Here is a 24,416-nt window from a genome sequence, read left to right as displayed (position 1 = left end):
GACCATAAGCAGGGCATAACACTAGGCAAACTGCTATAGCTCAATTGAACGAATGCAGTAATACTAGGCCAACATTCCCTGTAAACAACTGAAGAGTCTTTTCTTTCATCTACGACTGCAAGAAAGCAACTAAATGTATTCAGAAACAGAAAATTAACCCGTCAACATCATTTTTGAAACACTGATTATTTAAACGTTAAAACATATAGACATGTTGAAAAAGCCAAGCCAGTTAACTCATCAGTATTTAAAAGTATGCTCATAATTTTATTTTTGGACTACTAGAGGGAGGGAGGGAGGTTAGGGAACTGGCCCTGTGACCGGAAGGTCGCCGGTTCGATCCCCAGGGCCGACAGTCCATGACTGAGGTGCCCTCGAGCAAGACACCTAACCCCCAACTGCTCCCCCGGCGCTGTGGATAGGGCTGCCCACCGCTCCGGGCAAGTGTGCTCACTGCCCCCTAGTGTGTGTGTGTGTGCTCACTAGTGTGTATGTGGTGTTTCACTTCACGGATGGGTTAAATGCAGAGGTGGAATGTTTCCATTTGTGGGATTAATAAAGTATCACTTAACTCACCCACTCTGTTCTGCCCCTGTCCTGCAGTCAGACCCCTCTCTCCTGAGCAGCTGTAACTCCGCTGTGGCCGTGTCTCCAGCAGCGTCGGTTCTGCAGGACAAGTTTGATCCAGAGTGGACCCTGAAAGTGGTCAGCATCTTCTCCACACACACACACACACACACACACACACACACACATACTGGTTTCCATGTTGGATGGGGACCAACTTTCTGACCATCATTTGCGGGGACCACCCTTTCTAAAGGTCCTAGACATTTGAAAAAAATCAGGAACACTAACCGCATCATTCTAAGCCTATACACGACTTAAAACATCCGAAACGATGAAGTAATGTTTTCCCCATGCTATATGGGGACTTATGAAAAATCTAGTGAACATGGCTGATGGGGACAAAATTTACATATTATTTGCATAATTCACACAAATTCCCATTTGATTTGTGGGGACCTCAAAAAAAACATAAGTGTATTACTAATGAAAAATTACATTAATTTAAATAAAGTAAATACTCCAAAATTGCATTTGTTAAAAAAAGGTTTAATCTATAGCTAAGAATTAAAAGACAGCAGTAGTACACCAATAACAGCTCAAGTTCTAAAATATAGCTTAGCTGTTCACAATGTAGGTAAGTAGCATGAGGCCTGCAAATGGTGCTAGTGATGCAAAGCATTACACATACCTATAACAACTAGTGCTGTGCATGTTGTCCATCTTCATAACAGCAGAATTTATGTTTGAATGACTGATATTCCTAGTTTTGATAGGAATATCAGTGTGATTAAAGTGAATATTAACAGATGAAGCAGTGAAAGTATATTTCTATTCACACACAAAGCACTGAAAGTGCAGTTATTAATGTCTGAATATTTTATATCATACAAAAACGCGACCATGACAGAGAAGTGGCTTGGAAAATGGATGGATGGACAACAACTCAAACCTTTAATCCCTTCTGCTTTTCACTGTTAGAGCTACTCTTTCTTTAATTCTCATACAGTCATAACTCATTTTTTTCAAATATATTTTTAACCACTCAACCACCCAACATCAGCTAACTACTACCTGTTCACCTCACACTTCTTATCACTAAAGGGGAACTGTCATGGCCCTCTACACCCTCAGAGAGGACCTAAGATATTCTAAATACAGGGGGTCCTCGACTTACGACGTTGATCCGTTCCTATGTCGCGTCGTAAACCGATTTTCGGTGTAAGTCGGAACATACGTACATACTGTACGTAAATAACATACTGTAAGCACTTATCAAAACTAAAATGGCGTACAATGCGACTGGGGTGACGCCGTCCTCCTCGGTCCTGAGCCGCGTAACCGTGTATTCTTTCGCTGCGCACACCAAACACGAAGTTCGCGTTACGACGTTTACGACGCAAAACCACTTAAGTCAAAACAAGGCTTTATACAGTAAATGGGAGACGTGTCGTAACCACGAAACATTGTAACTCGGGACTGACGTAACCCGAGGACCTCCTGTATGCTTTAAAATTGAGCAGTTCTAATTTTATCTGATCATCTTCTGGCAAGCAACATCTAAACAAATACAAATCAGAGCAAAAAAATCAGCAAGCCTATTCAGTTTGTATTGGAATTTGAAGTGTCAAATTAAAGAAGCCCCTTTGTCAATCTGCTCGGCTGTGTGCGTGCTGTTGTGATGTGAACACTTGTATGAAATGTTGGTTTTGTGTGGTATAAGGTCGTGACTGTCAGGCATTTTGAATTCCAGCCCATCATTTCCATATTCCTCTGGAGTGCACACAGAACTTGTATGATGCACACTGCTTAAGAAATTAGCTGTTTAGTTCAGGTGATAATCCTCTCTGTGCTATTTGCTCGTTGCAATTCTGAAGCTGAACTATCATTTTAATTTTTGTTTCTTAACTTTTGCAGCACTTTTGGAGAGGACACCGTAAACGAGACTGTTTTTTTTTTTTCTTCAGATGTGGGAAGGGGGGTCAGAGAGCCGAAATTTGAGTCATAGTTTGCTACTGTTTATCACTGTAATACAACTATTATTGCTATCTACTAATTGAACCTGAAGCTCATTGAAGACATTACACACATCTAAATTGCAGAATTAAAATTTTAATAAGTTCAATTTCACTTTTTGCCCAACTTTTTTCAAAGGCGTTCCGCATACAAAAAGAAAAAAAAACAAATAAAATCTTTAGACATAACATGACCACATGTCCTTGTTTCTACACTCATTGTCTATTTTATCAGCTCCACTTACTGTATAGCTGCAGTCCATCTGTTTCTCTGATACTCTGTTACCCCCTTTTACCCTGTTCTTCAGGGGTCAGGACGCCATCTACCCTCACATAGCAGGTCAGTGTTACTGCAGTGCTGAGAATGATCCACCACCCAAACAGTACCTGCTCTGTGAGGGTCCATGGGGGTCCTGACCACTGAAGAACAGGGTAACAGAGTATCAGAGAAACAGATGGACTACAGTCTGTAACTGTAGAACTACAGAGTGGAACTATACAGTAAGTGGAGCTGATAAAGTGGACAGTGAGTGTAGAAACGAGGAGGTGGTCAGAATGTTATGCCTGATTGGTGCAAATGATTCTTTTCTAAAAACATTTGCCAATAAACATTTAGCATTTTTTGCTATTTTTTTTCACTTCAGAACAAAATAACAAAATGTGGAAATGCTTTTAAAACAACAGGATATAAGCTCCACCTTTTTGCTGAAATATGAGAAACAAAAATGACCATACCGTAGAGTTGGTAATCTTCACATTATGTATGCTACAGTTTCTTTTTGTAGGCCGTAATGCGATTGTAAACATAGAACTTCAGGTTCTGCCAGTCCCGGTTTTTAAGAGCTTCTGGTTCAGCCCTTAAGCACCTCTCACAGTCACTCTTTGCTGGTACAGTGCAAGCTGTTATGAATCGATTCATGTGCCTTTCCACCGCCTGCACCTCTGTCTGCTTCCAGGGTCTTTTCTTCTTCTGGGTAGCTTTACCTGAAAGCGGTCAGAAAAAACAAATCTGTAATTGAAAGGATAAGGAAGATTCTGAGCTGGAATTCTGATCTGAAGTTTTAATCCTATATCAGTACATATGTAAGCCTCTAAAATACAGTGCTACAGCACAGTACAGTATCAACTTTAGCTTTGTTAAAAATGATTTCAGGTGATATTAAAGTTACTTCATGTTGTGTTGCTTTTACAGTATAAGTAATACTGCAAGTACAAGTAATACTATGCATCCATCCACTCATTAAACTGCTTGAGCCTCTGTGAACATCCAGCACTGGCAGTTGGTATAGGGGCTAGTTATTGCTAATATTTTAAGTATTAGAACAGTTACTGTTACGAGTCCCATTTCAAGCACCTAGAAGACTCTACCAATGATTCAAGTAACCCCACCAACAACTACAGATGGATTTCTGAGCACTGTGATCTTGAGATCCATGTGCATACAGAACAGAACCACTTAAAGCAGTTGGGCACAACAATTCGGCAGCAAAGTGTTCAAACCATAAAGGTATTTATGGAAACATCTTAAAAGGGAAACAATAAAAAACAAAAACAGCATTAGCTGACTTAGTATGGATTTTATTAAGTAGGTGAATGCTTTTGCCCAGAAATTGGTGAGCACATAAATACACTATATTGCCAAAAGCATTTGGTCATCTGCCTTCACATGCATATGAACTTGAGTTACAGCCCATTCTGAATCCATAGGGTTTAATATGATCTCGGCCCACCCTTTGCAGCTATAACAGCTTCAACTCTTCTGGGAAGGCTTTCCACAAGGGTTAGGAGGGTGTTTATGGGAATTTCTGACAGGTCCCCGTTCTTCCAGAAGCACATTTGTGAGGTCAGACACTGATGTTGGACGAGAAGGCCTGGCTCGCAGTCTCCGCTCTACTTCATCCCAAAGGTGTTCTATCAGGTTGACGTCAGGACTCTGTGCAGGCCAGTCAGGTTCTTCCACAACAAACTTGCTCATCCATGTCTTTAGGGACCTTGCTTTGTGCACTGGGGCCGTCCTCAAAACTGTTCCCACAAAGTTGGAAGCATGAAATCTCTTGGTGCTGAAGCATTAAGAGTTCCTTTCCCTGGAACTGAGGGGCCAAGCCCAACTCCTGAAAAACAACCCCACACCATGATCCCCCCTCCACCAAACTTTACACTTGGCACAATGCAGCCAGACAAGCACTGTTGTCCTGGCAACTGCCAAACCCAGACTCGTCCATCGGAGCACTACGCACCTCAGCATCCGCTGACCCTGCTCTGTAATTTTACGTGGCCGACCACTTCGTGGCTAAGTTGCTGTCGTTCCCAGTCACTTCCGGTTAGTTATAATATCACTGACAGTTGACTGTGGAATATTTAGCAGTGAGCAAATTTTACGACTGGACTTGCTGCACAGGTGGCGTCCGATCACGGTACCACACTGGAATTCACTGAGCTCCTGAGAGCGACCCATTCTTTCACTAATGTCTGTAGAAGCAGTCTGCAGGCCTAGGGGCTCGGCTTTATACACCTGTGGCCATGGAAGTGACTGGAACACCTGAATTCAATGATTGGATTGGTGACTGAATACTTTTGGCAATATAGTGTACCTGGTTAAAGAACTCCCTCTGTTACTGTGTTAATGATTGGTTTAATGAGTGAGCAACAGTTTGTGAAATCTGTAAATTGCTGTACTGCTCATTTTTTAGCCTTTACAGAGAAAAGTAACAAAAATTTAAATAGCACAGATTTTTAATTTTTCAGTGACAAAATTACTGGGGATGCATCAATAACACAATAATATAATCAATAACATTGTACCAGCCGATACCATGCTCATTAACTTGTACTTGACCTCAAAAAAATTTACTGTTATCAAAATCCAATACCAGCTGATACCTTGTGGCATAAGCCAAGTGTGCACTGCTGCACAAATGAACAAATGACACCAGCTGGCAGTGAAGGAGGTTCTGCTCTCACAGAGAAAAGTTGCAGACTCCATGAGAGTCAGACCAAAATCCGTCTGTAACCTTAAGCGTTCCTCCTTGGCAGATTCCCACCAGACATAAACTCAGATGCACATGCAGTCATTCTCTCTAAGAACTAAACAATTCTAAGGAGGTTATGGTGTTGTATGGCAAAATCAGTATTGGCAAGTACTAAGAAACATGTACTTTTGCTAAGTCTGGAAAAAAATGGTATTGATGCACCAATAAAATTACAAGCAGATGTCAGGTGGTCAGTGATTCAAAGGTGGGCAGTCTTTTTATATTCCCATGTGGCTGCCATCAGTGTTACCACAGCATTTTCTAGTTTAATTCATACACTGACAGTATGTCTCTAACATACAAAATAAAAATGTGTAAAGAGATTACCTTTGGAAGAATGCCTCATAGCACCGAATCTTGAAGGTGTCTCATCTTCATCTGATAGTCGTTTGTATTTCTTAGGTGGTGGTGGTGGCGGCATTTCATTCTTCTTGGTGGGAGAAAGTGACTCTTCTGCTGATGGCTCTATAGAAATTAATTCATAATCGAATAATTTCAAAATGCCTCAGAATGCTGACAATACATTAAGGATGTTTGAGTTATAGTTAGTGCATTTAAGTGCATTAAACCATTAAAGCATAATTGTGCAATTAAAGCATAAATTTTATAAGTATATTCATCTTCTTTTTATTATAATCAGTGTACAATAAAAAGCCACGACAAAAAGTGCCAACCGGCTCAAGTTCACTCAGTTTACCTGGGTAGTCTAGACAGCTAAAAGTGTTTAGACAAAAAACAGACCTAACCATGAAAGTATGACTGTCATGGAATTACAGTAGGTTTGATTTAAGTATCCCATTAATTATGTTTGATTTTTTTTTACATCACTGTTTTTGTTTTTTTTGTTTTTTTTACAGTCATTCCATATCCTAAAGATATGCACATTTGACAAACTATATTACACTATAATGACAACAAATCATTGTCATTATCCATTAGTTAGCTAAATAACTATATAATAATAGCTGAAACTCCTATGTGTTGGGACTTACAATAAAAAGCAAGAAATTAAGTTTATCACGATAGTGGCAAAATATACTGTTTCAACAGTAATTTACTGACAAAACATACCATCAACAGTAGATGTTGATGATGAACGCTTTTCCTCCTGTGCACTCGTGTCTTCATCACTGTCCAGAATTTTTTCTGTGAGACATATACAAAGTATAGCTTAACAATGTGATTAAACAAAAAGGAATAGAGAATAAACAAATGAAAGTCAAATAACTCACCATCTGGATCTATCCCAATTTCATCCAAGTTCTTGCCATGAAACTCTGCTAATCTTCCTTGCTCCAGTGCCATTAGAACTTTGCTGATCTTGGCGAGCTGCAGCGTCTTCTCAGGTAGTCGATAGAACTCACGATGGATTCTTATATCATGTCCAAGAAAATTGGCAAGCTGATCCATCTCTGTATCTGTCATGTTCAGGACTGTTGAAAGGGTTGCAGCATGCTTTCGCAGTCTGGTAGATGTTAGCGACTCGGGGCACCTTGCACCACATGCCTTTGCAAAGCCACGAATGCAGTCTGAACCTCGGAAATGTGTCATAGCTTCTGGTCTTGCAAACATATAACCATTGTCCTTTAGAACCCCACAAGCCTCTCTCTGCTTAACAAGGAGTTCTAACGCACCCAGCATTTTTGGAGTCAGAAGAATTGGAACCGGGCGACCGCGTTTTCCTCTAATAACAATCCTTGAGAAGTGTCTGCAGAGTTTTTTTTCCACTTCAGAGAGCGCCCAGTCCACATCCACATGTGGGTCAGAAGTGTCTCTTGATGAAAATGCAGATAAGGGCATGCTTGCCACCTCTCCTTCCCTGCGCCGGTTAAAAAGTATGATCTGGGCCAGACACACCTTTGCCAGCTCCATCCAGGCCTTTGTAGAGGGACTTTCAGAGAGTGAATTGTACCACTCATCTTGCACTTGAGTGAGATATGCATGCATTTTTTGGACATCTTCGGTAAAGGGCATGACAGTAGGCACATTCCACTTTGCTTCCCTGATGTTCCTCAAAGCTGTAGCCGAGATCAGTTCATTCCACTTTTCCTGATGAACATCCTGAAACTCACTGGCATTCTTCACAAGTTTGTCATTGTTTGAGATTAATCCCTGAGCTTTTAAGAGTTTGCTTACTTTAACCAGGGTATTCCCAAGTTTGTTTGCTAGTGATGGAATCAAAAACTTATTTGTTTCACTGTCATACCCACATGTCAACTTGACAGCTTTGACAGTCTCCATGTACTTCTTTGGATTTATGAGGTCTTCCATTTTTTTTAAGGTGGTGACTTTTCTAGCATTGCGAATCAGCCTTCCCATTTCTCGCATCTTCTCTCGCACAGACTGTTGATTTTTGGCTGATGTTCCACCTTTGTTTAACAAGTGCTGCCCAACATCAATAATGACTTGGTCATTTTTTACTATATCTGTAATTGGGTCAGGATTCATGGCACTGATTACTCCCCACAGTTGTTTACTAATAGTTGAAGGTACAGGCCCTGTGTATGTACACATGGACTGAACACGGTTCTTTCCTGGTTTGGGGGCAACCGATCCAGGTCGAAGTCTACAACTGCGCACATGTCGCCATAGCACCCTTCTTGTAAAAAGTCCTTGACAGTATGCACAGTGCATGAAGTCATTTCCTTGCACTTCTTTAGGTGGACGTTTAAATGGCACTAGTTTTCCCTTTCCTGACTCCATGACAGCAGCATTGTGAGCATAGTTTCCTCGGTTGCGAATGTAGTTTAGATGGGTTTTTCTCTCCTTGGAACCCTTTGGAAAGCTTAAAGCTTTAGCCACATCAGATTTATCTTGGTGTGCATGTTCAAGATGCCTTGCCATCTTAGCATAAGGGATACAGCAATACAAGCAATACTGTCTCTTGTTGTACACTCTCTTCCCACCTTTTTTTGTGCATGCACCAACAACAATGCTGTCATTTACATTCTGACTTGAACATGGTTCTTCATCTGATCCAGACACTTCAGATGTAAGTCTGTGCCTATCAGAGATCATTTTGTCTGAAGTTGTGGAGTCACAGACAGGGGAACTCACTGAGCCATAGACATCCAGTAAATCATCATGAGACTTATATTTTGGTTTAAGGCTATCATCACTGTCCCTTTCAGAAGTAGTATCTGGAATGTAATTATCTGAACTGTCTGGTGTAGAATCATCTTCACCCTCTGATGTAGAATCATACAGTTCATCAGAATTTTCAAGATCTGTGTCTTTTATCTAAAAAACAAAAATAATGAGAAATCTGTAAATCTGCAACAATTAGTTAAACAGTTTATCAGTAAATTGACAAGTAAATCAGCAACTATTCTGACAATTGTATAAGGGTTGATTTTTTACTTCTTGTACAAAAAAAAGTACTGCATGGATTTTCACTGTTTGTTGGTATTTTACAGACCAAATGATTTATCAATGAATAATTCAACACACTGAATAACTGATCATGAAAAAGGTTGTTGTTTGAAGTTGTAAATACAACCTCAGATCTTCGTTTTGCCACTTAATTGAAAACTTACTATGACACTCTTAGTCCGTCTCAGTCTTGGTACAAAAACTTCATTTTTGTTTTCAAAACATGTCACAATCTGTTAATGAAACAAACAAAATAAATAACATTTAACACCATTATTTGGAGAGACACATACACACATATTACTTGAAAAAAAATGAACAAAGAAAAACATCAAATTCATAACAGAATATTTCTTCTTGTCCAATCAAGCTCTGCATTCATACATGTTAAACAAAATAACCTTTCTGAGAATATTTCACACTATATGCTAAAGTTCCTTGTGGGAACCAGTCCAATTTTTCAAACACACTATCTGCTCACACTCTGACTGAAGGTGTGTTGCGGGGACGTCGTGAGTGTCCAGAATAGAATGACAATTAACCAAGATAAAAATCCCTGTGAAAGTTCAAATCTGCTGGAAAAGTTCCAATACCACTCATAACATTAAGCTGTGCGCAGGTATACTGACTCAAACTAGATCACAGTTACAATTAAATGCCTTTTTCCTTTTAGATGCTTAAAATAACAAAACAACAAAAAAGTGACAAGGACAGACTGGAGAATTCAATCTACAGTACCTGTTGAGGAGTGTTGGCTGGACCAGTAGCATCATCCATCTCTGACAGGAGACAAGGATGGGAGTTGCACGCCGCCATAGTATTAACTTTAATGCAGCATGTCTGTAAATGGAAATTTCATATTAAATGCTATTTTAGAAAATGAAAATATAGAAAAAAAAAAAAATCTGATGAAAATGCTGCGTGACATGAAAAAAGACTTATTACTTCTTCAGACAAAATCTCTACAATGAGATGCATGGCAACATACACCAGACTTCAGAGAAAAAAAAGTAAAACAAAGAATTTCTTTATGTCAAGCCAAGACCTGTCTACCCTTTACACACCAAAAATATAAGAGGCTTTGTGGGCACCTTTCACACTCTATGCTAAAGTTCCTTGTGGGGACCAGTTTTTATCCAAGTTTTCAAACGCTGTTTCGATCCATTCAAACACACCTTCTGCTGACACACTGACTGAAGGTGTGTTGTGGGGACATCGTGAGTCTCCAGAATAGGGTGATAATTAACCAAGATAAAAATCCCTGTGAAAGTTCAAATCTGCTCTACCTGTCCCACTACCACTAAGCTACTGTAAGCACATCATTAAACTGTGTTCGGGTCTACTGACTCACACTAGATAACAGTCTAAATAAATTTCTTCCTCCTTTTAGGTGCTAAAAATAACAAAACTAAAAAAACTTGACAAAGAAAGACTGTAGAGGTCAAATTGAAGCTATGATCATGAATGTACCTGTTGAGTAGTGTTGGTTGGACCAGTAGCATCATCCATCTGAGTCTTTGAAAGGTGGGAAGGACGGGAGTCGTGCGCTACCATAGCATTATCTGTAACGCTGCTTATCTGTAAATGGATATTTCATAAAGACACTATTTTAGAAAACTAAAATATAGAAACAAAAATCAATCTGATGAAAATGCTGTATGACAGACAAAAAGACTAACTACTTCTTCAGACAAAATCTCTTAGAGGAGATGCATGGCAACATACACCAGACTTCAGAGAAAAAAAAAGTCAAATCATAAAAAATTTCTTTCTGCCCAGCCAAGCTCTGACCACCTTTACACACCCTAAACAGGTTTTATGGGCACCTTTCACACTCTATGCTAAAGTTACTTGTGGGGACCAGTTTTTATCCAAGTTTTCAAACGCTGTTTCGATCCATTCAAACACACCTTCTGCTCACACACTGACTGAAGGTGTGTTGTGGGGACATCGTGAGCGTCCAGAATAGAGTGATAATTAACCAAGATAAAAATCCCTGTGAAAGTTCAAATCTGCTCTACCTGTCCCACTACCACTAAGCTACTGTATGCACATCATTAAACTGTGTTCGGGTTTACTGACTCACACTAGATCACAGTCTAAATAAATTTCTTCCTCCTTTTCGATGCTTAAAATAACAAAACTAAAAAAACTTGACAAAGAAAGACTGTAGAGGTCAAATTGAAGCTATGAACATGAATGTACCTGTTGAGTAGTGTTGGTTGGACCAGTAGCATCATCCATCTGAGACTTTGAAAGGCGGGAAGGACGGGAGTCGTGCGCTACCATAGCATTATCTGTAACGCTGCTTGTCTGTAAATGCATATTTCATAAAGACACTATTTTAGAAAACTAAAATATAGAAACAAAAATCAATCTGATGAAAATGCTGTATGACAGACAAAAAGACTAACTACTTCTTCAGACAAAATCTCTTAGAGGAGATGCATGGCAACATACACCAGACTTCAGAGAAAAAAAAAGTCAAATCATAAAAAATTTCTTTCTGCCCAGCCAAGCTCTGACCATCTTTACACACCCTAAACAGGTTTTATGGGCACCTTTCACACTCTATGCAAAAGTTCCTTGTGGGGACCAGTTTTTATCCAAGTTTTCAAACGCTGTTTCGATCCATTCAAACACACCTTCTGCTCACACACTGACTGAAGGTGTGTTGTGGGGACATCGTGAGCGTCCAGAATAGAGTGATAATTAACCAAGATAAAAATCCCTGTGAAAGTTCAAATCTGCTCTACCTGTCCCACTACCACTAAGCTACTGTATGCACATCATTAAACTGTGTTCGGGTCTACTGACTCACACTAGATAACAGTCTAAATAAATTTCTTCCTCCTTTTAGGTGCTAAAAATAACAAAACTAAAAAAACCGTGACAAAGAAAGACTGTAAAACTCTATACGGAGCTATGAACATGAACGTACCTGTTGAGTAGTGTTGGTTGGACCAGTAGCATCATCCATTTGAGTCTTTGACAGGAGGGAAGGACGGGAGTCGTGCGCTACCATAGCATTATCTGTAATGCTGCTTATCTGTAAATGGATATTTCATAAAGACACTATTTTAGAAAACTAAAACATAGGAAAAAAGGTCAATCTGATGAAAATACTGTATGACAGACAAAAACACTGACTGCCTCTTCAGACAAAATCTCTTAGAGGAGATGCATGGCAACATACACCAGACTTCAGAGAAAAAAAAAGTAAAATAATAAAAAATTTCTTTCTGCCCAGCCAAGCTCTGACCACCTTTACACACCCTAAACAGGTTTTATGGGCACCTTTCACACTCTATGCAAAAGTTCCTTGTGGGGACCAGTTTTTATCCAAGTTTTCAAACGCTGTTTCGATCCATTCAAACACACCTTCTGCTCACACACTGACTGAAGGTGTGTTGTGGGGACATCGTGAGCGTCCAGAATAGAGTGATAATTAACCAAGATAAAAATCCCTGTGAAAGCTCAAATCTGCTCTACCTGTCCCACTACCACTAAGCTACTGTATGCACATCATTAAACTGTGTTCGGGTCTACTGACTCACACTAGATCACAGTCAAAATGAATTTCTTCCTCCTTTTAGGTGCTAAAAATAACAAAACTAAAAAAACTTGACAAAGAAAGACTGTAGAGGTCAAATTGAAGCTATGATCATGAATGTACCTGTTGAGTAGTGCTGGTTGGACCAGTAGCATCATCCATCTGAGTCTTTGAAAGGTGGGAAGGACGGGAGTCGTGCGCTACCATAGCATTATCTGTAACGCTGCTTATCTGTAAATGCATATTTCATAAAGACACTATTTTAGAAAACTAAAACATAGGAAAAAAGGTCAATCTGATGAAAATACTGTATGACAGACAAAAACACTGACTGCCTCTTCAGACAAAATCTCTTAGAGGAGATGCATGGCAACATACACCATACTTCAGAGAAAAAAAAAGTAAAATCATAAAAAATTTCTTTCTGCCCAGCCAAGCTCTGACCATCTTTACACACCCTAAACAGGTTTTATGGGCACCTTTCACACTCTATGCAAAAGTTCCTTGTGGGGACCAGTTTTTATCCAAGTTTTCAAACGCTGTTTCGATCCATTCAAACACACCTTCTGCTCACACACTGACTGAAGGTGTGTTGTGGGGACGTCGTGAGCGTCCAGAACAGAGTGATAATTAACCAAGATAAAAATCCCTGTGAAAGTTCAAATCTGCTCTACCTGTCCCACTACCACTAAGCTACTGTATGCACATCATTAAACTGTGTTCGGGTTTACTGACTCACACTAGATCACAGTCTAAATAAATTTCTTCCTCCTTTTCGATGCTTAAAATAACAAAACTAAAAAAACTTGACAAAGAAAGACTGTAGAGGTCAAATTGAAGCTATGAACATGAACGTACCTGTTGAGTAGTGTTGGTTGGACCAGTAGCATCATCCATCTGAGACTTTGAAAGGCGGGAAGGACGGGAGTCGTGCGCTACCATAGCATTATCTGTAACGCTGCTTGTCTGTAAATGCATATTTCATAAAGACACTATTTTAGAAAACTAAAATATAGAAACAAAAATCAATCTGATGAAAATGCTGTACGACAGACAAAAAGACTAACTACTTCTTCAGACAAAATCTCTTAGAGGAGATGCATGGCAACATACACCAGACTTCAGAGAAAAAAAAAGTCAAATCATAAAAAATTTCTTTCTGCCCAGCCAAGCTCTGACCACCTTTACACACCCTAAACAGGTTTTATGGGCACCTTTCACACTCTATGCTAAAGTTACTTGTGGGGACCAGTTTTTATCCAAGTTTTCAAACGCTGTTTCGATCCATTCAAACACACCTTCTGCTGACACACTGACTGAAGGTGTGTTGTGGGGACGTCGTGAGCGTCCAGAATAGAGTGATAATTAACCAAGATTAAAATCCCTGTGAAAGTTCAAATCTGCTCTACCTGTCCCACTACCACTAAGCTACTGTAAGCACATCATTAAACTGTGTTCGGGTCTACTGACTCACACTAGATAACAGTCTAAATAAATTTCTTCCTCCTTTTAGGTGCTAAAAATAACAAAACTAAAAAAACCGTGACAAAGAAAGACTGTAAAACTCTATACGGAGCTATGAACATGAATGTACCTGTTGAGTAGTGTTAGTTGGACCAGTAGCATCATCCATTTGAGTCTTTGACAGGAGGGAAGGACGGGAGTCGTGCGCTACCATAGCATTATCTGTAACGCTGCTTATCTGTAAATGCATATTTCATAAAGACACTATTTTAGAAAACTAAAACATAGGAAAAAAGGTCAATCTGATGAAAATACTGTATGACAGACAAAAACACTGACTGCCTCTTCAGACAAAATCTCTTAGAGGAGATGCATGGCAACATACACCAGACTTCAGAGAAAAAAAAAGTAAAATAAAAAAAAATTTCTTTCTGCCCAGCCAAGCTCTGACCACCTTTACACACCCTAAACAGGTTTTTGGGCACCTTTCACACTCTATGCTAAAGTTCCTTGTGGGGACCAGTTTTTATCCAAGTTTTCAAACGCTGTTTCGATCCATTCAAACACACCTTCTGCTGACACACTGACTGAAGGTGTGTTGTGGGGACGTCGTGAGTGTCCAGAATAGAGTGATAATTAACCAAGATTAAAATCCCTGTGAAAGTTCAAATCTGCTCTACCTGTCCCACTACCACTAAGCTACTGGACATACAACATTAAATTGTGTTTGGGTCTACTGCCTCACACTAGATCACAGTCTAAATAAATTTCTTCCTCCTTTTCGATGCTTAAAATAACAAAACTAAAAAAACTTGACAAAGAAAGACTGTAGAGGTCAAATTGAAGCTATGAACATGAATGTACCTGTTGAGTAGTGTTGGTTGGACCAGTAGCATCATCCATCTGAGACTTTGAGAGGAGGGTCCGTCCGAAGTTGCATGCCGCCATAGTATCAGCTTGTATGCTGCTTATCTATAAAGGCAGTTTTTAGTGATATGCTTCTGTTTCTGTTTACATTTACATTTATGGCATTTGGCTGATGCTCTTATCCAGAGCGACTTAAAATTCAACCCTAACCCTAACCCATTTGATCATTTTACACAAGTAGGCGAAGGCAGTGTTAGAAGTCTTGCCCAAGGACTCTTATTGGTATAGTGTAGGGTGTTTACCCAGGCGGGGACTGAACCCTAGTCTACAGCATAGAAGGCAGAGGTGTTAACCACTACACTAACCAACCACACTGTTTTACATAATCTGTATGCAATTAAACATTTGATTTAAAATTGTTATTATACCTGCTGAGTTTTCACATTATGTTCATCCCCAGTCTTTAAATGGAAGGGATGGTTGGAGTTCTCTACATTTGCATCATTAGCTGTTTCTTCACCCACCTGCAACATTTTTAATAAGAATTAGTTATAAAGCAGAAATCCGATTCCTGTCTAACTCATGCAGATCCAGAGTTTCACCATTATCTGATTATTCAAGACTATGTAAACACATTGAATTAGATACTGACACAATCTGATTTTCTGCAATTATCAGATTATTAAATGTACACAAAGTGAATCAGTTACTGACACAGTCTGTTATTCTGCAGTTATCAGATTATTAAGTGCATGTAAACACACTCACTAATCTAAAATAATTGGTATTTTGATTGGTATTTTGTTATGCAGATTTTTTTCTCAAAGTAATAGAGACAAACATATTTCTAATTTATTCAAACTATAATTCAAGCACAAGGTTATTTAATACATTCTGAAACACTGATAGCCGTTCTGTTTACTGTGTACTGTGCAACATACCTTTGTTCTCCACGGGCAATCTTCACCTCCATAGTCATAAGTTACTTCTTCTCCTTCTTTGATGTCATTCAAGGCAAACAAACAAAGGTGGGGTTTTCCATTCACGTCAATTTTTTTCATCCTACAGTTTGGATGTTGGTGTTCGTCATTAACTAGCCGTCCAAATGATCCATCTTCTCTAGCGGCATCAATACTTATAAAGATGGAAACATAAAAAAGGGCTTACACAATATATTACACCAAAATTAGAGTATCACTTAGTTTAGCGTAGTATAGTTCAGTATAAGGAGTGTAGTTTAGGAACAACTTGAAATCTTACCACCATGTTTTCCCTCTCCACTTAAACGCAAACATAAATGCAGCACATGACGGGTGGTAAAGTTTTCTTCTTCTCTGGGATTCTGCATCATTTATCATATCTCCTCTATATTCAACAACAAAATCTCCTTTGCAAATTGAACCCTTTGCAAATACACCACGTCCTGTAAAACACAACAAAAACATTTTCAACAAAACAGGAAAACTTTTCTCTATTCTACCATTATTCATTTGTCTATGGTAATATGAACCACAAAAAAAAACACAAAAATTGACCTCAACAGATGGTCGCTCATTTGAGATAGACAGCAATATAGTGCCTATTTAATGTACCCTGAAGGTTTGCATCAGATGCTCATATGGGCGGTATGGGCAACAATTTATATCATGGTATAATTAAGATTACTGATGCTTTTGGTGTATATCACAGTTTAGTATATTTACATTAATGGCTACCACAAAGGACTGACTTTTACTGCAGCTCACTACACAAGAGGTGAGGGAGTCAGTGAGGTCTGCACTGTTTGTATGTTGTGTTATCTGCATTTACATGCACACTGGTATAAAAGTAATGACAAAACTAATACCTTAAAAAGAGTTTCACCTGGTAAACCACATGAACTGGTATATCACCCAACCAGTGTTAGATTAATAATTACTAACTAATAAATCTATCAGACACCACCTTACCTTTCACTGCATTGATGTATTTCACCTCTAGTCTGCATGTTTTGTCTGTCTTTGAAACAACGTGCTGAATTGCATCCTTAAGGGGACTGATACGGGGTGGCATTTCAAACTGCAGGGAAATATTTCACAAGTTAGTTATCAATGGATTTAATTAAGGATTGAGAACTTTACAATGATTACCTATATATGATTTTTAAAATTTATTTCTTATACCCAGATACTTCAACAGCAAAGGAACTGCATACTTTCAAGATTTCTCATTTTTTCAGGCCACCACCTCTGAAAAGCCTTTGAGTAACATATGAAACTCAAATATAAAACAAAAATGGGAATGTGGTAGAGTTCAGTGTAAAAACAGGTTTGTATAATCCAGCTTCTGGTTTACCATGCCCAGTGTTAAATCACTCAGGGCCAATATCTATATAAAATATAGCTGTGAAATAAACTATAATCAAGATGTTTTATTTGTTTGTTTGTTTTTAACAACCTAGTAAAGTGAATGACACCATGAAATTGGGCTGCAAAGTCAACCTGGTCTGTGCAGTAAAAAGTAGTAAAGCCTAAGACCTCGAGCTCAGTTAAATAGCTGGCCCAATGCTCTCACTTTGGTTTAGCTCGGTTTAGCTTTCAGTGCTTTGACTTTTTCCCTTCGGTTTTGTTACTTGCTGATGCTCCAACGCCGAAATATGTTGTTTTAACGTCGTAGGGCACAAACCACTTCAGCCGCGGCTGCCGGGAATGGAAGGGATTAAGAGCTTAACCGCGAGGTTGGAACTGGCTTGTGTTTCGAACTGGCCCGCTCCACCTTAAATGAAGCGGCAGTTAATGTTATAAGAACTGAGGCGCCATAATGTAATTGCTGCACCGCTTAAGGTGGAACGGCAAAATTCGAACTAGACGTTGGCGAAACGGAAGCCATCTTCAGCCCACTTTAGCCAGGGCACGATTCTTACCACGAGAAAGGTTTATGAACGTGTTTCTCCATAACACGCAAAACTCTGCCGGGTTCGGTTCGGTACATTTCACAGAAACATTGGACACTTACTGAACACCTCTCAACGCCTCCCTGCCTGCTGACCTCTGGGCTTTAAATCACTTCTATCTGCTGAATGTACAGCTTAATGCCAGCTGTGTTAATGATGAAGGTACACGTGGCTTCAAATTAAAAGTCTGCCAACGTAACGCGCAGAGAAAAAGAAAGTTAATTGTATTACATTTCTCTATAAAGCACTCTAGGTCAAAATCTGTGGTTTTATGTGTATTCTATGAATTCACTTAAAGTCACTAAAATGTAAATGTATAATTGTGTGTTTATATACATACATACATACATACATACACACACACTATATTGCCAAAAGTATTCAGTCACCTTTGCAAATCATTGAATTGAGGTGTTCCAGTCACTTCCATGACCGCAGGTGTGTAAAGCCGAGCCCCTAGGCCTGCAGACTGCTTCTACAGACATTAGTGAAAGAATGGGTCGCTCTCAGGAGCTCAGAGAATTCCAGCGTGGTGCCGTGATCGGACGCCACCTGTGCAGCAAGTCCAGTTGTGAAATTTCCTCACTACTAAATATTCCACAGTCCACTGTCAGTGGGATTATAACAAAGTGGAAGCGATTGGGAACGACAGCAACTCAGCCACGAAGTGGTCGGCCATGTAAAATGACAGAGCGGTCAGCGGATGCTGAGGGGCATAGTGCACAGAGGTCACCGACTTTCTGCAGAGTCAATCACTACAGACCTCCAAACTTCATGTGGCCTTCAGATCAGCTCAAGAACAGCGTAGAGAGCTTCATGGAATGGGTTTCCATGGCCGAGCAGCTGCATCCAAGCTTTACACCACGAAGCACAATGCAAAGCGTCCCTGTGAGGGATGGATGGGGTCGTCCACAATGCTGGTGGCTTTCCGGATACAACGTGTGATGTAGATGTCCATGATGGAGGGGAGAGAGACCCCGATGATTTTCCCAGCTGTCCTCACTATACACGGTAGGGTCTTGCAATCCGAGGTGGAGCAATTCCCAAACCATCACCTTAGTTTTGTCCACATTCAGAGACAGGTTGTTGGTTCCACACCAGTCCGTTAGCCACTGCACCTCCTCTCTGTATGCTGACTTGTCATTTTTGCTGATCAGACCCACCACAGTCATGTCATCAGCAAACTTGATGATGAGATTTGAGCTGTACTTTGCCATCAGTAGAGTGGACTAAACACACAGCCTTGAGGGGCACTGGTGCTCAGTGTGGTGGTGCTGGAGGTGTTCTTACCCATCCTGACTAACTGAGATCTCACAGTTACAGTAGTCATTGAGGCAGGACACTGGAGGCTTCTTTGGCACAGGGATGTTGATGGTGGACTTGAAGCACATCGGAACGACTGCAGTGCTCAGAGAGATGTTGAATATGTCCGTGAGAACATCAGCCAGCTGTTCGGCGCATTCTCTGAGCACTCTGCCTGGTATGCTGTCGGATCCTGGTGCTTTTCATGGGTTGACTCTATGTAGAGTTCTCCGCACATCAGCAGTGGACAGACACAGTGCCTGTTTACTTGGAGGAGGTGTGGTTTTCCTTACCATCATGCCGTTCTGTGCCTCAAACCTTGCACAGAAGTTATTAAGCATGTCTGAAAGGGAGGAATCACTGTCATAAGAAGGTGGAGGTGACTTGTAGTTGGTGATGGCCTGGATGCCCTGCCACATGTACCGTGTGTCAGCAGTGTTTTGAAAATGATCATGGATTTTTTTTGAGGAGGCGCGCTTAGCCTCTTTGATGGCCTGGGAGAGCTTGGCTCTTGCCACCCTGAGGCTTGCTTTGTCCCTTGACTTCAAAGCCTTGTCTTGGGTTCTCAGCAGCATGCACACCTCTGCAGTCATTCATGGTTTCTGGTTGGGGTGACTTGTGACGAGTTTGGAGACTGTAACATCATCAACGCACTTGCTGATGTAGCCAGTCGCTGATTCTGTGTACTCCTCCAGGTTGATGGAGTCACCGGTAGTAGCTGCTACTCTGAACATCTCCCAGTCAGTGTGCTCAAAACAGTCCTGAAGAGCAGAGAGAGCTCCTGGTGGCAAGGTTCTCACTTGCTTCTGGTCTGGTTTGGCACATCTGATGAGCGGTCTGTATGCTGGGATGAGCATCACAGAGATGTGGTCTGAGTAGCCATAGTGGGGGCGGGGCTCAGCCCTGTACACGCTGGGGATGTTTGTGTAAACAAGATGCAGCACGCGAGCCCCACAGGTTGCAAAGTCTGCATACTGGTGAAATTTGGGGAGTACTGACTTCAGATTGGCATGGTTGAAATCACTGGCAACTGTCTGAGTTTGTGTTCTGGAGGTCGCTGATTGCACTGAACAGCTTGTTCAGTGCGGCCTTAGCATTAGCACTGGGAGCTATATGCACCACTATTATATACAGCGAACTCGGCTCTCTAGGCGAATGAAAAGGCCTGGCTCTGACAATCGCAAACTCCACCAGCAGTGAGCAGTGACTGGAGACTAGCGCCACGTTTTTACACCACTCACTATTGATGTAAACACATAGGCCCACTCCTTGAGTCTTACCGCTCAACTCACGTCTCTGTCCTCACAGGAAGCACAACAGGCCGTCGAGCTGAACAGCACTTGCCTTGCTTCTGCCTTCTTGTGCATTGCCAGCAGGCTCATGCAGTGCCGTGGATCATACCAGGCCTAGTTCGCACAGCTCTTCCCACAGTTCGTTTGTGAGCAGAGACTGTGGTTGGTTTCTCAGCTGTAGCAGGCTCTGGTGTAGGTAGACGGTGAAGCAGTCATGATGATTTGTCTTGGTGGGGTTACACAACAAACAGTAAACCAAAGTAGCAAAAAGCACAAGCACCATTTTGTTGTTCCCGAAGTGGCTGCTGCAGCTACCAGCTGCACCGCTGAAACCAAGTTGGGCTCAGCCTCTTAGTTCCAGTGAAAGGAACTCTTAATGCTTTAGCACCAAGAGATTTTGGACAATTTCAACTTTGTGGGAACAGTTTGGGGACGGCCCCTTCCTGCTCCAACATGACTGCACACCAGGGCACAAAGCAGGTCCATAAAGACGTGGATGAGCCAGTTTGGTGTGGAAGAACTTGACTGGCCTGTACAGAGTCCTAACCTCAACCCCATAGACCACCTTTGGGATGAATTAGAGCGGAGACTGTGAGCCAGGCCTTCTTGTCCAACATCAGTGTCTGACCTCACAAATGCGCTTCTGGAAGAATGGTCAAAAATTCCCATAAATACTCCTAACCCTTGTGGAAAGCCTTCCCAGAAGAGCTGAAGCTGTTATAGCTGCAAAGGGTGGGCCGAGATCATATTAAACCCTATGGATTAAGAATGGGACGTCACTCAAGCTGATATGCCTATGAAGGAGATGAGCAAATACTTTTGGAAATATAGTAAAAGTGATTCTGAATTTATCATAGTGAAATAAAAATCATAAAATTATAAAGGCCAGAAAATTACTAAAATTTCACATACCTCTGTATGCAATCAATTAGGTGAAAGTTCTTTAAAAAAAATTGTGTCTTTTTGATTTGCATAAACTCACATTGAATTACATGCAACTAGCTAATATTATTCACAATATCAATAATAATAACTAATTGGAGAAACGTAATAAAACATCTGAGGCTTACACCCAGATGCTATAGTTAATTACAGCTAACTAGCTCTTTTGCAGAATAATTAGAGCTATTTAACTAAGTTAAGGGTTGAACACTGGTTATACGTCCGTGAATATTTGATACTGCACAACTGTTAACATGGGTTATCATTTACAGTCACTTGGTTCATTTACTGGAGGGGACATGCACCACTGCATTATCAACTGCATAACATGAATGTGATTTTAACACTTATTTATTGTTGTTTTAGTTTATTGTTTTATTAATCTTTACTTCAATTAATGCATCTGTAAATAGTGTACAGCAATACTTTTGCCCCTGTTTTGGGCTTGTTTTTCTCTATACTGTATTTGTACTGCTGCAATAGAAGAATTTCCCTCTTTATTCTGTATTAAAAGTGATCTCTCGCTATCTATCTCTATCTCTCTATCTATCTATACTGGTTTGTCATACAAATGTGCTTACCTTGTGTTTCACTTTTGCTCATCTTCACAAGGTCTTAGCTCTTCAGGTGGCATCGCCTGCAAATATTCTTCTTTCTTGTCCACAGTGTGGATTGGCACCTTTAACACTGAAAATGTCTTTATTTGGCTGAAATCATTCCTAATGGGGACCAGGAAGTGGGCGGTATCTGACCATATTTGGAATACGTGTGTGTGCAGAGCAGTGGGTGCAGTACCAGCCGGGGACTATAAGGGGGCGCCATCACACACGCGCACTCTGTTCCAAACATGCGGTATGGGTCAAAGCTAAAAACTTCACAGGCACCTTTTTAAGAGCTCTTCTATTCATCTAAAATGGTTTCCCTCATGGGGACCAGGTTTTTTGTCCCCACACCGCAATTGGTCCCCATGACGTGACTGTGTAAACAGAATCTTGTCCCCACAATGTGATGAATACCAGAACACACACACACACACACACACACACACACACACACCACTCTTCCTCCTCCAGTAGCCGCTGTGCTGAGCTCACCGGAAGGCAGGCAGTAAGGACTCTTATGACATTAAGCCATCCCGTAACAAAGGAAAAGGGCTGGAATTCCAACGAGGCGTTTCAGGCAGCTGAGAACAGTGGATTTTGTGGGAGAGGGGGTTCTCCTTCTGGTGGGAACGCCGAGCTTTGGGACTTTGCAGAATGTTTACATGCACAAAAAGATACTACAGGAAACTGGGAGTGGAAAAAAAGTAAACAAACAAACCAAAACAAGAACAGCTCAGTCTATTCATGCCAAAACAACATCCTGAGTTTGGTGGTGTGGAAGAAGAAACAGGAACACGTCAAAGACATTTAGTCATTCATTTATTTACATTGCATTACCAAGTTAGTAAAAACTGACAAGTTTGAAAAACAAGGCATTATCGAAACATCTTGATTAAAAACTTAATTCTGAAGAAAAACACAGATACACACACAAACATACACAAACACAAATAAGTAAATACAAAATAATACAGGAACATGTAAAACAGAAGTCACTGTAGAGGAGGTAGGCGGTGCTCCAAGTGGCAATGAAGGTGCAGAAAGAAAGCAAGAAGTTTAGAAACCGATGAAAATCAGCGCAGGTTGGCTTTGATCTTTTCTAGTCTGGCTTTGAAGTCGTTGAGGTCGGGAGGAGGACCGGCGGTGCGAGCTGGACTGCGAGGACAGACGTTTTGAGTGTCCTGCTGTTCCCGAGACTCGCGGAGTTTAGTGAGCTGAGACTGCAGCACGTCCATGGAGGAGACGGCCGGCTTAGCGCTCACAGCAGGGAGGGTGGACTTCTCGCTGACCGACTGGAAAAGAGAAGCAGTGAGAATGGTCAGATTCTCTCACCAGCATGCGTCAAACCATCCTTAGTGTTTAATTGTACTGTCGCGCTTAATTATCAAAATGGATAATAAAAAAAGAGGGTTATTTATTTATTTATTTATTTTTTTTATAGAACCCATCAGTTTAAGAATGATCCCTTAAAAGAACCTAAGAGGTTGAAGGCCATACTGGATAAAAGGGTTCCTCAAGGAACACTTGAAATTATCTTGACTTCTTCAAAGAACTGAGGAAGGTCCTGGAGGCTCCCCTAAAGCTCTGTCAGCGTGGTGAACTGAGGAACCCTAAAAGTCTCTGTGGTGGGACCCTCAAGGGTTCATCTCGGTACATTTAGTCAGGGAACAACTACCATAACCATTGAAATTTTATTTTATAAAGGTTTTACTGACTCCAGACACCCCGTCATGTCATTTTTTAAAAAATAAATCATCGGCCGGTACAGATACGAACCTGATATCATGGTGCACATCCCCTGAAAACTAAAGCAGCAGCAAGCAATGTGGTACCTTAGAGTTGTTGCCAAGGCCGTAGAGTTGCCTCAGAGCCTTCAGCCTCTCTTGATAGTGCGCAGGGTTCACGCTCTCCCTGCTGGAGCTGGCTGCAGGCTTCACTGAACTCTGGACAGACTCTGTGGGTTTAAACAACAAAAAAATAATAATTGAAATGGGTTATGAAATGTTTCCAAAACTTTATCTGTGAGCATTTGGCAGTAAAGGGGGGTCTAACCTGTGGGGTGCTGGGTCTTCGCTATGCTGACGTTCTCAAAGTCCTTTGACTAAAAGAGGAAGGACAAGATGAGAATTAGCAGAAAAGGCAGCAGATCCACATCAATGCATTCAGTTTCAGGTCAGACAAATACTTTGCCTGGCTTGAATATTACAGTGAGAAAACAACAAACTCTCCTTACTGTCCAGTTTAACTCATGTTTACACTTAAAGGAAAAATTCTCAAATCTGCAGCTTTAAATGTTCATGAATAGAACACAAAAGATGTGGAACAGATGATCTGGTGTGAACTTTTGCCATTTTTATTGCACCTGCCTGATTATATAAGCACAATTGCCCAAAAACCCACACCAAAGATCATACAATGTAGAATTAATAAATAAACAAATAAATCAATCAATCAATCAAATCAATCAACACTTCCATAC

At 40.7% G+C, this 24,416-nt stretch overlaps 2 protein-coding genes across 9 annotated transcripts in view; both read right to left on the bottom strand.

Moving 5' to 3' along the window:
- Positions 1 to 642: 642 nt before the first annotated feature.
- Positions 643 to 18,209, bottom strand: LOC119265232. Of its 7 annotated transcripts, XM_037545224.1 has the most exons (19): positions 17,862 to 17,940; positions 16,817 to 16,925; positions 16,128 to 16,290; positions 15,809 to 16,001; positions 15,296 to 15,391; positions 14,865 to 14,972; positions 14,131 to 14,238; positions 13,395 to 13,502; positions 12,660 to 12,767; positions 11,925 to 12,032; positions 11,189 to 11,296; positions 10,454 to 10,561; positions 9,722 to 9,823; positions 9,148 to 9,216; positions 6,844 to 8,851; positions 6,683 to 6,757; positions 5,939 to 6,076; positions 3,318 to 3,566; positions 643 to 713 (listed from the first exon to the last, which is right to left on the bottom strand). In XM_037545224.1, exons 2-18 carry the CDS (start codon positions 16,917 to 16,919, stop codon positions 3,349 to 3,351), a joined length of 3,921 nt encoding a protein of 1,306 aa, XP_037401121.1. In that variant the 5' UTR covers positions 16,920 to 16,925; positions 17,862 to 17,940; the 3' UTR covers positions 643 to 713; positions 3,318 to 3,348. The 7 variants fall into 7 exon arrangements, with proteins under 7 accessions (XP_037401121.1, XP_037401120.1, XP_037401119.1 ...); XM_037545223.1 differs by lacking the exons at positions 643 to 713; positions 17,862 to 17,940 and adding an exon at positions 18,189 to 18,209 and having other exon boundaries at positions 3,249 to 3,566; XM_037545222.1 differs by lacking the exon at positions 643 to 713 and having other exon boundaries at positions 3,249 to 3,566.
- Positions 18,210 to 22,739: 4,530 nt separating this feature from the next.
- Positions 22,740 to 24,416, bottom strand: part of LOC108442162 (cytoskeleton-associated protein 5-A-like) — a 32,658-nt gene continuing 30,981 nt past the window's right edge. For both annotated transcript variants that reach the window (XM_017722063.1, XM_017722065.1), the window contains 3 exons: positions 23,990 to 24,038; positions 23,770 to 23,891; positions 22,740 to 23,229 (listed from right to left, as the gene is read on the bottom strand). In XM_017722063.1, the coding sequence (XP_017577552.1) occupies positions 23,011 to 23,229; positions 23,770 to 23,891; positions 23,990 to 24,038 (390 nt within the window). In that variant the 3' untranslated portion in view covers positions 22,740 to 23,010. The remainder of the gene's footprint in view (positions 23,230 to 23,769; positions 23,892 to 23,989; positions 24,039 to 24,416) is intronic.

This window comes from Pygocentrus nattereri, chromosome 15 (assembly GCF_015220715.1).
Source record: "Pygocentrus nattereri isolate fPygNat1 chromosome 15, fPygNat1.pri, whole genome shotgun sequence".
Classification (NCBI taxonomy): domain Eukaryota; kingdom Metazoa; phylum Chordata; class Actinopteri; order Characiformes; family Serrasalmidae; genus Pygocentrus; species Pygocentrus nattereri.
The sequence above is the reverse complement of the archived record's forward strand: the minus strand, read 5'-3'. Positions and strand labels throughout refer to the sequence as shown.

Bases quoted from the DNA above. Each gene is read 5' to 3' on its own strand.
- LOC119265232 (XM_037545223.1), bottom strand. From the start codon at position 16,919: ATGCCACCCCGTATCAGTCCCCTTAAGGATGCAATTCAGCACGTTGTT. The intron at 12,768-13,394 runs GTACGTTCATGT...ATGCATTTACAG, and splicing joins CAACCAACACTACTCAACAG to ATAAGCAGCGTTACAGATAA. The intron at 12,033-12,659 runs GTACATTCATGA...ATCCATTTACAG, and splicing joins CAACCAGCACTACTCAACAG to ATAAGCAGCATTACAGATAA.